At 33.8% G+C, this 13,817-nt stretch overlaps 1 protein-coding gene across 1 annotated transcript in view; it reads left to right on the plus strand.

The window, feature by feature from the left end:
- Positions 1 to 13,817, plus strand: part of LCORL (ligand dependent nuclear receptor corepressor like) — a 162,678-nt gene that overhangs the window by 31,426 nt on the left and 117,435 nt on the right. The window contains 1 exon segment of the mRNA XM_044913015.1: positions 9,899 to 9,964. Coding sequence (XP_044768950.1) covers positions 9,899 to 9,964 — 66 coding nt within the window.

Genomic DNA, 13,817 nt, shown 5'->3' on the forward strand with positions numbered 1-13,817 from the left:
AGATAGCAGAACACACTCATACACAATAAGATATTGGGATGATCAGATACTGATTTTTAAAATGGTCACGCTTACCATATTTAAAAAAATGACAGACCTAAATATTTGCTAGGAATGGGGAGCTATAAAAAACGTTAAATATTTGAAAAAGAACATAATAAAACTTATATAAATAAAATTATTAAACTAACAAGTCAGCAGATAAACTTCCACCTCTGACCATGAAGAAATAAGAGGGTTTGAATTTATCCTCTGGTGTAGACAGCTCGGAAACTGGAGTATATATTTAAAAGAAATTTGTTTCAGCATTGGAAAACAGGTAGCATAAGACTGTGGTCCCTAAGAAAAATGAAATTAATGATAGAGCTCTGTGATCACTCCACCGTTTTGCTTGGAGGTCATTTCCAGACTGTAGCACAGGCAAGATGATCCCGAAAAGAGCCCAGTGGTCTCACTGACTTGAGAAGACAGAGATCAGCATTCAGAGTATTTTAAGTGGTAGAATTTGTGGGGGCATAGTACCAGAAAAGTGGGAGCTACATAGAAAAAGAGCTCAAGAAACCAGTACATGTTACCCTTGAATCTTTGGAAACCAGTTAATGCATATGTAGGACGGACATCCACAAGAGCTAATAAATAACACTTTTAGGAAAGAATGATTACCAGTGAACTGTAATCTGAACAATTGCTAGAATTCACACACGGCTGGGAGTCATTCAGGTTCCCACCAATCAGAGTAAGAGCAATCATGGAATACAGAGTTACTCAGTGGAGATCCATGAAAGCTAAACATAATGTGGGAAGACTTTTGTGCTTTCGTTCTAGAAACCTTTTTTAAAAAGTCCCAAAATGATCTTCAAGTATTTTAACTTTTTGAGTAAGCAAAGTATGACACTCTTTAAAAGAAAAAAAAATCCAGGACTCACAATGTAAAATTCATAATGTCTGGCATCCACATAAAATTACTAAATGTGCAAAAACAGGAAAATGTATCTCATCAGGAGAAATATCAGTTAATAGAATTAAACTAGAAATAATAGATTATGAAATTAGCAGATAAGGATGTTAAAACTGCTATTAAAATTTGCTCATTGTACTCAAGGACCAAGGGATAACATAAACATAATGAAGAGGGAAATGGAGAATGTAAAAAGGAAACAAATGATTCAACAAATGGTGCTGGATCAAATAGATGTCAATATAGAACAAAAGAACATCAAACCTATCACATCATTCACAAAGAATAATCAAAATGGACTGTAGACCTAAATGTAAAACTTCAGTCTCTAAAACTTTTAAGAGAAAAGCTTTGCAGCCCTGTAGCAGCACTAAAAATCTAGAGAGGGATAGCTAATAAACTAATGGTGGCAATAAAATAGAAAATTAAAAATTCTTATTTAACCTAAAAGGATATTGTTGGAGGTGAGAATGGGAGGAAGGAATACATAATAGATGTGATGGATAGAAAACAGGTTGAACAAGATGGTAGATATAAACCCAGCTATATCGATAATTACATTAAATGTTAATGGTCTAAACATTTCAATTAAAAAGTAGAGATTTACAAACTGGATAAAAATGGAAGATTCAACTGTGTGTTGTCCACAAGAAACTCAATGTAAGTATAAAGACATAGGTTAAAAGAGGATGGAAAAAGATAACAAAAATGCCAATCATAAGAAAGTTGGTGTGGCTGGTACATCAGACACAGTAGACTTCAAGGAACAGGGCTTTAGAACAGGGTAAAGATGAACATTTTTTTAATGATGAGATCAATTCACAAAGGAGACCTAATAAAAAATATATGCACCTAATACCAGAACTTCAAAATACATGAAGCAAAAGTTGACAGAACTTAAAGGAGAAAGATCTATAGAAATGTAGAATACTTAAAAAAGCAAAGGATTATAGAAGACTTAAAGAACACTATTAGTCAAGTAGGTCTAACAGACATTTATGGTACAATCTTCCCAGTAGCTGCGGACACACATTCTTTTCAAGTGCACGTGGAATATTCACTAACATACATCATATGCTACTTGTAAATAAAAATCTCAGTAAATTTAAAATGATTGTAATCTTACAAAACATGCTTTATGATTGCAGGGATTCAGTCATATTTAGTAACAAAGATTTCTGGAAAATGACCAAATATTTGGAAATTAAACAACACATATATAGCCTATGTGTAAGAGAAGACATCATAAAGGAAATTGCAAACATTTTGAACTGAATGAAAATGGAAAGACAGTTTATCAGAATTTATGAGATGGAGCTAAAGTGAATATACAGAAACTTATTAGAGTTTAGTGTTTTTATTAGAAAAGGACAATGGACAAAATCAGTGATCTAAGCTTCCACCTGGAAAACGTAGAAAAATAAGTGCAAGTGAAATGAAAAATAATTAGAAGGAAGAATGTAATGAAGGTAGGTTAGAGATCAAAATCACAGAAATGGACAATTAAAATCATTGAAACCATAAGTGGTATTTTGAAAAGATCAATAAAACTGCTAAAATTTTGGCTGGACTGAGCATTAAAAAAGGAGAGGAGATACTTAAACCAGTATTGGGAATGAAAGGGGGATATCACTACAGATTCTACAGACATCGAAGGGTAATAAAATCTTTCAAACAACTTTATGCACATAAATACTATAACTTATATGAATGGCCAAAAGTGACTCAGTTAAGAATTAGATAATCTGAATATTTTATATTGATTTAAAAAACTCAATTCATAATTTAAAACATTACCATAGGGGCGCCTGGGTGGCTTAGTCGTTAAGTGTCTGCCTTCGGCTCAGGTCATGATCCCAGGGTCCTGGGATCAAGCCCGCATCGGGCTCCCTGCTCAGCGGGAAGCCTGCTTCTCCTTCTCTCACTCCCCCTGCTTGTGTTCCCTCTCTCTCTGTGTCTCTCTCTGTCAAATAAATAAATAAAATCTTTAAAAAACAAAAAAAATTAAATTAAATTAAAAAAATAAAACATTACCATAAAGAACACTCCAGGTCTGGTTTATAGTTAATAAATATTAAGACACACAAACTCAGAAAATAGAGAAGAAAAGCTTACTTCTCAATTTGCTTTATGAGGCCAGCATTACCCTGTTAAAATAACAAAATAGACGTTTCAATAGAAAGGATGCTAACAGTCATTAGTCATCAAGGAATTGCAAATTACAACCACTATGAGATACCCAATCATATTCATCGAGTGCTAAAGTTAAAAAGATTGACAGTATTGGGGCGCCTGGGTGGCTCAGTCCTTAAGTGTCTGCCTTCGGCTCAGGTCATGATCCCAGGGTCCTAGGATCGAGCCCCATGTCTGGTCTGGCTCCCTGCTCAGCAGGAAGCCTGCTTCTCCCTCTCCCATTCCCCCTGCTTGTGTTCCTTCTCTTGCTGTGTCTCTCTCTGTCAAATAAATAAATAAATCTTAAAAAAAAAAAAGATTGACGGTATTATGTGTTGATGAGTCTCTGGTGCAACTGGATCTCTTGCATATTACTGGTGGGAATGTAAAAGACTACAGACATTTTGCAAAACAACTCTTAAAATTTTAACAACAAACCAAAACAACTCTACCACTAAACCCAGCAATAGCTCTCTTAGATATTTATTAAAGAGAAGTGATAACATATTTATAAAGACTTATTTATACATGCATGTACATATCAGCTTTATTTATAATATCCACACATTCTAAACAACCCAAATGTCCATGAACATGAGAATTGATAAACAATTTGTCATATATCCATATAAGGGAATACATCTCCACAATTAAAAGGAAAGTACTACTGATACGTGTAACAATATGAATGAATCTTAGACAGTTTGCTGGTTAAAGAAGTGAGACACAAAAGAGTATATGTTTTGTGATTCCATTTAGATGCAGCTCTAGAAAAGACAAGTCTAGTTTATAATGACAGAAAGTGAGTGTTTCTTAGGGCTTTGGGTTGTCAGGCAATTTACACAATTTACTGTGTTCTTGATTAAGTGAAAGTATACATTTGTCAAAACTTACTGAACTTTATCCTTAAAGTGGACACATGGTATTGTATGAAAATTATATCTCTTTAAAGTTGATTTTTTAAAAAAAATCAGAGGGTGACGGGATGCCTGGGTGGCTCAGTTAAGTGTCTGCCTTCGGCTCAGGTCATGATCCCAGGGTCTTGGGATCAAGTGCTGCATTGGGCTTCCTGCTCAGCTGGGAACCTGCTTCTCCCTCTGCCTGCTGTTCCCCCTGCTTGTGCTTGCTCGCTGTGTCTCTGACAAATGAATAAATAAAATCTTTTTTTTTTTTAAAGATTTTATTTATTTGAGAGAGAGAGAATGAGAGAGAGCAAGTACATGAGAGGGGGGAGGGTCAGAGGGAGAAGCAGACTCCCTGCCGAGCAGGGAGCCCGATGCGGGACTCGATCCAGGGACTCCAGGATCATGACCTGAGCCGAAGGCAGTCGCTTAACCAACTGAGCCACCCAGGCGCCCTGAATAAATAAAATCTTAAAAAAAAAAAATCAGAGATGTGTTTGTCAGCTGATTGTATGATAAAGGGAATTTGTAAAATGGAATATATATACAGTAGAAGAAATTAACCAGAATGCAGTTAAGTGAAAGAGATGTAAAATACAGAAGAGAGTAACATAAAGTATATAGTGAGGGCAACTTAGACACTTTTTTTCAGAGTCTTACAAAGGGTGTTATCATCAACAGATGCTCACTAAAGGAATTACTTTACACAGAAGGGAAGTAATCCAAGGTGGATACTCTGAGATATAATAAGTAATGAAGAGCAAAGACAGTGGTAAATATATGTCTAAACATAATAGAATATAATGCTTAGTAAAGTACACAGAACAGTAGCATAAATAGGAAACCTCTGCAATGGTGGGTAAAGATGTTGATTAACTTTAGACTTACATCCTAATTTTACGGCTAACCTCAGAAAGCATAGAAGTAAAAGATAATTTTCATACTGATAGGGAAGAACAAATGGAATGAAAAATAGTCAATTCCAAAATTTGCAAGAAAGGAGAGAAATAGAACCATAGAACCTTGATACAAATAGGACAAAAGTAGATAAAAAATTTAAACCCAAATATAGGGAAGCCTGGCTGGCTCAGTCGGTTACGTGCCTACCTTTGGCTCAGGTCATGATTCCAGGGTCCTGGGATCAAGTCTGGCACTGGGCTCCCTGCTCAACGGGGAGCCTGCTTCTCCCTCTGCCTGCCACTCCCCCTCCTTGTGCGCATGTTCTCTCTGACAAATAAATAAAAATCTTAAAAAAAAAATAAACCCAAATTTATTGGTAACTCTTTTAAATTTAAATTATTAAATTCTCACAAAATGTCAAGAGTGTTATTTTTTTGTCAGTGTTTTTAAAAGATATCCCATATTAACAATACAGAAAGATTGTAAAGAAATAATTGGAAAAGACATATCATAGAAACAATAACAAAAAATATTTTATAGCTGTATAATATTAGGCCATATAGTCTAAGGCAAAAATCATTGCTAGAAATAAAATAGGTCACTTCATAATTGGATAAAGTTCTATTCACCAGCAAGCTATAACAGTTATAAAATTATAAAGAATAATACAGCCTTGAAAATATATAAAGCAGAAGTTCAAAGAAATAGAGAAAGTCACAATTTTATGAAAGATTTTAGTTACTTTTCTCAACAATCGGTAGAAGAGACGTAAAATAACAAAACTGAATAAGGATAATTTAAAGAGCACAGGTAACATGTTAATCTAACGAACAAATATAGAATGCTGTATTCAGTTTTAGAGTGCATGTTCTTTTCAGGTATATGCAGAGAATTTTCAGAAGTTGTGTATATCAACCGTAAAAACAGTCTCAGGAAATTTCAAAGGCTTGAAGTTATATGGGGCATTTTCTTCAGGTAAATTTAAAAATATGCTTCCAAAAACCATGAATCCCAAAAGGAGTCATAATGGAGATTGGGAAATATTTTAACCAAATGATGAGAAAATATTATGTATCAAAAGTTGTGGAATGTCGCTTAAAGGAATACTTAGATGGAAATTGATAGCTTTAAATACATAAATTAGGAAAGAAGAACAGCTGAAAGTTAATGAGATAAACATCCATTTCAAAAAGGAAAAATAAGATAGTAGGAAGGGAAAAATGAAGGGGGAGAAATCGGAGGGGGAGACGAACCATAAGAGATTATGGACTCTGAGAAACAAACTGAGGGTTCTACAGGGGAGGGGGTGGGGGGATGGGTTAGCCTGGTGATGGGTATTAAAGAGGGCACATATTGAATGGAGCACTGGATGTTATACGCAAACAATGAATCATGGAACACTACATCAAAAACTAATGATGTTATGTATGGTGATTAACATAATAAAATAAAATTAAAAAAAAAAAGGAAAAATAAGAGCCGGATAAACTAAAAATAGAGGACATGAAATAAAAACAGAAGCACAAATTAATGGATAAGGAAACATGCATACGAAACAAGACCAAGGAATCAAAAAGATTCTTTTTAAATTAAAAAAATTGAGAAACTTTTAATGAGCTTTACTGAGAAAGAAGAGAAAGCATAAATAACCAAAGTAAGGAATGAAAAGCGAAGAGGACACGACTGCTGATGCTGTTGACGTTAGATAGATAAAAGCATACAATGAAACATTTGATGCAAATAAATTGAGAAATATAGTTGAAATTGACAGCTAACATAAGAAATAGAATACCTGAGTAGTCCTATGACAGTTAAATAAATTGGATTGGTAATAAGCCTGTTTAGAAAGACTTTATTTCCAGGTGTCATCCCTGGCATATTTCTGCCAAATATTCAAGCAAGACATCTACATTTTTTCATTTTTCCCAGGTGGTAAAGAAAAAGAACATTACCATTCATTTTATGAGGGTAGCACAACATTAATATCAGAACTTGGTAAGTACAAAAGAAATTTATAGACCAGTTTCGATGGTGACCATAGATGCAGAAATTTTGAAGGAACTGTAGGACAGGAAACCCACAAAAATACCTCATGATAATGTTGGCTTTTCCTAGGAATGGGAAAAGGTTGGCTTAACATATATTAAGAGATAAAAAATGACACAATTATCTCAATAGATGAAAAATAAAATTCATCATCTGTTGACGGCTAGATGTAGAAGGAACTCCCTGAATGTGATAAGTAGTGTTTATTTTATTTTTTAGAAAGATTTATTTTATTTTAAAGATTTTATTTATTTGACAGAGAGAGACACAGTGAGAGAGAAAGATCACAAGCGGGGAGTGGGAGAGGGAGAAGCAGGCTCCCCGCTGAGCAGGGAGCCTGATGCGGGGCTCGATCCCAGGACTCTGGGATCATGACCTGAATCACCCAGGCACCCCAAGATTTGTTTATTTTAGAAGGGGAGAGGGCATGCACGTGCATACACACATGTGTGCACATGCAAGTGGGGGAGGGGCAGAGGGTGGGGGGGAGAGAGAGAGAATCTCCAACAGATTCCCCGCTGAGCACGGACCCCAACATGGGGCTCAATCCCACATCCATGAGATTATGCCCTGAGCTGAAATCAAGAGTTTAACCAACCAACTGAGCCACCCAGATTTCCCAGGTGGTTTATTTTAAAAGTACATTTAATGATGAAACTTTGAATGCTTTCCCATTTAGATTGGGCATAAGTAGTTAAGCTTAAAAATAAAACTGCCAGTTATTTTATCAGCAAAAGATGGATTTATTCAGTAATAGCAGAAAATTGCCATCCTGGACAAGCAAGATATGGCAAAACCATAGGCAAGTCCCCTGAACAGGTTTATTTAAAGAGAAAAGGAGGGAAGTTGGGTGGGCTCTTATACTAGGAGTTCAGAGTAGAGTGGCCTTTCATTAGCAGAACTGTGACAGTCTCTCATTGGTTGAACTGCTGCCAGGGGAGGAGGAAACCCTTTTTTCCTCCCTCTGGGACAGTCAAGTAGTATCCACATGCAAGATCCCTCTCTTTCTTTGAGTCTGCAGTTGACAACCAGTGGTAAGATGTGAGAGCTCCCCCTGCTGGCCTCCTGACTCCAAAAATGAGATTTCCTTTTATTAATTTTCACAAAGTCAAGGATGTCTGCTATCATCACTAATTTTCAGCATCATAATAATGGAAGTCCTAGCCAAGGCAGTAAGGTAAGAACAGGAAAAAAGAAAGCAGTAAGGATTGGAAAGGAAAAAACAAAACTACTATTATTTATAGATGTTGTATTTGTGTACATAGAGTATCCAGATGAATTATTATAATTAGAGAATTTAGCAATGTTGCTAGATACAGAGTCAATATACAAACACCAGTTATGTTTCTATCAACCTACAAGAAACAAAACTTTTCAGTAGCACCAACACTATGTACTATGACTAAATCTTAATAGGATATACATAAGACCTTGGTCTTATCTAGGGAGGAGCCTAGAAGCCCAGTAGAACAAAAGTGTAAGTCCTTGTTTGCCTTCTTCATTTCAGACTTAAATCTAGGAAATGTGCAACACTTAAATTCAGTAGGCTTGTAAGGAGGGGGGGGCATGATATTTGTCCAATATAATACAGATAACATCTTAAAATAGTTGTTTACAGTATTTTTGGAGCACATTGATAAATAAAATATCTTAGAAATAAAGATTTGGGGTTCTTTCAGTCTGAGTCTTTACCTAATATGAAAGTCTTTTATATAGCATTCTTGAAAGCTCTCTCTGATGATGATTCATTCACTTTTCTGCCTGAAATTTCCACTCATAGGAACTAGTACTGAATCATTTCACAAAGATTTTATTAACTACATATTTACTAAGTACTATGATAACTACATTATTTTGTCAAATCTAAGTCATCATTAATTTTAAGTTGCATCATTTCTTCACATTTTACTAAGTGAAAAAATGTTGCCACTCTGGCTATATCACACCATTGATTTTAATATGCATATTGATTTCAAAGATGTTGAAATGTTTTTTAAAGCATTTTATGATTTATGAAACATTTCTGTAGAAGTATTTCCATTGTTTTACAATTTAGGAATACCACTGAAAAAAATCTACTTTACCTTTCATTTTTCATACCTATCATGCTTCCTTTTTTTTTTTTCCATCTTCCCTAATTTAAGCACTCTTAAATTCATTCCTTTTTTTGGTTTCCTTTTTTGCCATCCTGGTCATTTTTCTTGGGATGCTTTTTACTTTATCGGTAAGCTGCTTAAAATTGAATAAGATACAGGCTTCAAAAAGAAAACTGTAAAATATTAAAATCAGTATATCCAAAAGGTAGAATACTCTTTCAAATTCATGATTCTTGTTAACTTGACAAGATTTTTGGTGTTTTTTCCCTTAAAACAAGGTAGTCCATAGCCATGAACAAATTATTGTGTTCTAATTTTTATAAGTATGTAGGTTTAAATTTTGTACATCATACTTTTCACAGCAAGATTTTCTCCCCAATGATACTCATTTACTCATTCTTGTAACTGAGGTTAAAGATGCTACTTTGTTTTATGTTAACATTTTTTGTTACAGACATAAACTGGAATGTAATACGTCTTTTTTCATTCTTCTCCTCTACAAAATTATTACCAAAAAAATCTGCCTATAATATTTCAACCTTGGAATATTTCTAAATAACAAAGATGTTTACTTGTTTTAGTAGTGAATATTTACATTTGAATATTTTAAATTCTTCACAATCATGTAATTTCTGATAGTCATTGTATGATTGTTTACTGTTTTGTGTATTGCCTAGTTCAGCTTAATTCACCTAAAGGAAAAATGACGCCTCATAGTTAGTTAAATTTATAATTTTCTAATTCATTTGGAATTATGGTTTTTGATTATTGTGAAATTTAACTTTTCCAGTAGGTTATATACTTTTCTCTCTTTTACAACACAGGTTTTGAGAGTATTTTAGAAGGGCTTTATGGACCACGGCTACGAAGAGACCTCAGCTTATTTGAAGGTAATGCTTTTTAAGTTTTATTTTAAAATTGTGACTTTCTGTCCCATTTAACAAAGAAAAATGGTTGTTCTGTGCTAACTTTACATTAAACATGAATTTGTGGTCTTGTTTAATTAGTATTTTTAAATAAAGTGATCTAAATATTGTTTTTGTTATTATATAACGTTATCATAATCTTTAGTACACTGACCAAAATGGAAAGTGAAGCTTGTTTTTTGCTTAATGGTGAAATTTAATTTTTATTGTAACGTACCCTTGCTTATTCTTTTTTTTTTTTTTTTTAAAGATTTTATTTATTTATTTGACAGAAAGAGAGCACAGATAGGCAGAGTGGCAGGCAGAGGGAGAGGGAGAAGCAGGCTCCCCACTGAGCAGGAAGCCTGACGCAGGGCTCAGTCCCCGGGGATCATGACCTGAGCCAAAGGCAGACACTTAACTGACTGAGCCACCCAGGTGCCCCAACCCTTGCTTATTCTTAAAGAGGATTTCAAAGGGTTCAATTAAGTAAATATTTCCTGTTGCTCATGAAACAGGTAGCCTGGAAATCAGATTGTCGCTCTGAGAAATCCCACCATGTGTGTTAAGAGTTTTATATTTATGTATAATGCTGTTTGTTATTTATTAGCCACTTCTTTCAAATGCTGTAGCATAAATCCTAGTGGAAGATTTTGATTTGTGATATGATTGCTGTGATACCATAGTTTAGTTGTTTTATTGCTTGCTTGGAAATGTAGAGCAGTAGGAGAACGATTTTGTAGACCTCTGAAATTTTATAGTACAGTTTATTCACAAAATAGGTAACGCTGGTATAGATTTTCTACTTCAATTTTGATTGAATTATTTCTGAATCTTGTATCTGGTCTGTTTTATGTCCACTTTTACCTTCTATTCTACTATGGTACCTTCCATTCTACCAAGACCGAAGACATCTCTAAAGGTGCTTCTCTCTTCTGTGTAAATAAGTCTGTTGAGGTGAGGGAATGGAGGGAATGATGGTGGAGTAGTCAAAAGTTTTCTGCCCATTCTTCATTAATGTTGAGCAGAATAATTGAGTTAGGAATCATAGATCTGAAAGTATCTATGAAAGATCATTTGTCCCAACCACCTGTCTTCACTGAGATGAATTGATATCCATGTAAAACATGACTTTAAGAATGGAGACTCCAAAATGTGCTTGTTCTAGTGTTTTATCATTCTTCTGGCTAAGATCATTCTTTTAATTTCTCTTAACTTTAATCATTTCTCATCTTATCATAATTCAACACTGAATTATTTTTACCTGATATATTTTTTAGCAATTCTAATTGTAGTTTCACATATTTTTCTGAGCTTACAAATGAACAAAGGAAAAATCTAAAAAAACAAGAATTTAACCTAAGCCTGACATTTCTTCAGCCTTCCTTTCTTAACCTGCTGTCCTCATTCATGTCAGAAGTCAGCATTATACTTAATTGCCTTCTGACAACCCAAATTACAGCTTGTGACTCAGCCTGTTGCTTCCCCCAATTTCATGTGTTTATTTATATAGTTGTATATATATGTATATATTTATGTTCCTTCAGAAATTGTTTATTATACAAAGGGCAGAATGTTCTAAGGAAATAAATGCTTTGTATTTTGTTTTTAGACTAGTATTTCTTTAGTATACAAGTTGTATGTTTATTTTAGGAAATTCAAGAATACAGATAAGCCAGAAAGAAAAAATTACCCCTACTCCCATGATCCATAGATAACTTTTAAACATTTTTATGTAAATATAAGATCTACATTTGTATTTGTTCTTTAATTATAGTAGTATATACTATATGCACAGTATGTGTAATTTCTGTGCCTGTTGTGTTCACTGGTATATCATTTGGGTATATTAAGTCTAGACCATCTTTCTTAATGGCTGCACAGTATTTCATTGTAGATCTATTTATAATTACTTACTTAATTTAATAACCCATTGCTGTATATCTCATTCAGTTTATTTAAATTCAGATAGATCTTGTACTTTATGCCCTTTCAGTGCTTTTTTTTGGTGGGGGGAGTTAACAAAATTAGCTAAGCTTTGAAACTTGTGTATAGACACATATTCATTGCCTTAGTTTACCCCAAATATTCTTTCTCCAGGTTTCTTAGGTAAATTCTTCCTCCTCTTATTTCCTTTTTTGAATTAAAAAATTAATTAAATTGTAGCCTTAAGACTGGTGATATTAATTATTGCAATAAATCTGTATCTGTGCAAGGATGAAGACAGTCATACATTTTGAGGGAAATTAAATCAGTACTATCAAAAGCGTAGAGCCTCTTGAAAAGACACTATGCATTATAGACATCTCCATCTTCTTATCCTCTTATAAATAAGTGTGCTTTCTTTGTTGTTGCCATTGTTAAAAATGGTTTAATATTTAGATGCTGGGACTATAAGTATTTCTCACTATGCAAATCTATATGTAGGAATCAAATAGATTAGTGTATGTTTTTAGATGAATCATTGGAAATCTGAACCTTTGTTAACTCACTTTCCAAAACTCAGAAACCAAATATATTGGCTAGCAAAGGATTCTTGTATATTATTCTAAATTATTTTTTGTTATAAAATTAAAATACATAGTATTTTAATTTTATAATACATTAATTTAGATAGACTACATTGCATACCTACTGCTGTTTCTGTGGAAAATATATTCTAAATTTCATATTTGCTACCTTAAAAAATCAACTGTGGCACAGAGCATATTTTTAAGTTTAAGACTTTTGTATCATATACATTAATGTTTTGAGAGGTTTGTATTTTAATTCTTGAATTTGATTCAGAACCACCTCCAGATTGAATGGTTTGAAGGAAGCGTATGAGTGGTGCTAATTTTTGTTTTGTTGGAAACGAAACAGAAGCCCCTGTTTTCTATCTTCTTTGGTATGTTTTGTGACTTTCTCTCCTTTTGGGGAAAATATAACTATTATTTTGGCGGGGGATGGGGGGAGTCTCCAAAGAAGGTTTGAATGTCATAAACTTCAAACTTTTATGTATGCCCAGAAAAGTTCCTTATTACATTCTGTGCCTCTCTTCCTTCTCATCTCTCCAAAACTTATTTTTCCTGATGCCACAGCACTTTTAAGCAAAAATTCCCTCTTTTTTCCTACTTTAGTCAGTCCTTTCTCATGTCTTATTTGTGAGCTGGTTTCTTTCACCTGTGGGAATCATCTGATTTACTTGCCATGACTATGGATATTTACAAAAATTTGGAAAGAGTGTGGTCGACCTGTGTAAACTGATAGATCCAAAGGGGGAGATTATATCAGAGTTCTTCAAGCTATAGCATATGGGCCAAATCCAGCTTGTTTACTGTTTTTGAATGGCCTGTGGGCTAAGAAGAATTTTTACATTTTTAAATAGTTGAAAAAATAAAAAGATTAACATTTAGTGACATATGAAAATTACGTGAAGTTCAAATTTAATTGTTCAGTTAATAAGGTTTTATTGAAAACATCCCCTCTCATTTGTTGAAACATTGTCAATGACTGCTTTTTTTTACCACAACAGTAGAGTTGAATGATGTGGCAGGTTGTATGGCCTACAAAACCTAAAATACTTACTATAGAAAAAGGTTTGCTGACCCCTGAGTGTACCACTGACTGAAGTTTACTATTTTTGACTTAATATCTTTTTTTCAACTGTAAACACTATGATGATAGAGACAACAAAACTACTTTTTAATAAGATTTATTAGGTAAAACATTAAAAAATTTTTTTATATGAGTATAGTTGACACACAATGTTACATTGATTTCAGGTGTTGCAATATAGTGATTCAACTTCTCTACATGTTATGCTGTGCTCACCAAAAGTATAGTTGTCATCTGTCAC

This window comes from Neomonachus schauinslandi, chromosome 2 (assembly GCF_002201575.2).
Source record: "Neomonachus schauinslandi chromosome 2, ASM220157v2, whole genome shotgun sequence".
Taxonomy (NCBI): Eukaryota; Metazoa; Chordata; class Mammalia; order Carnivora; family Phocidae; genus Neomonachus; species Neomonachus schauinslandi.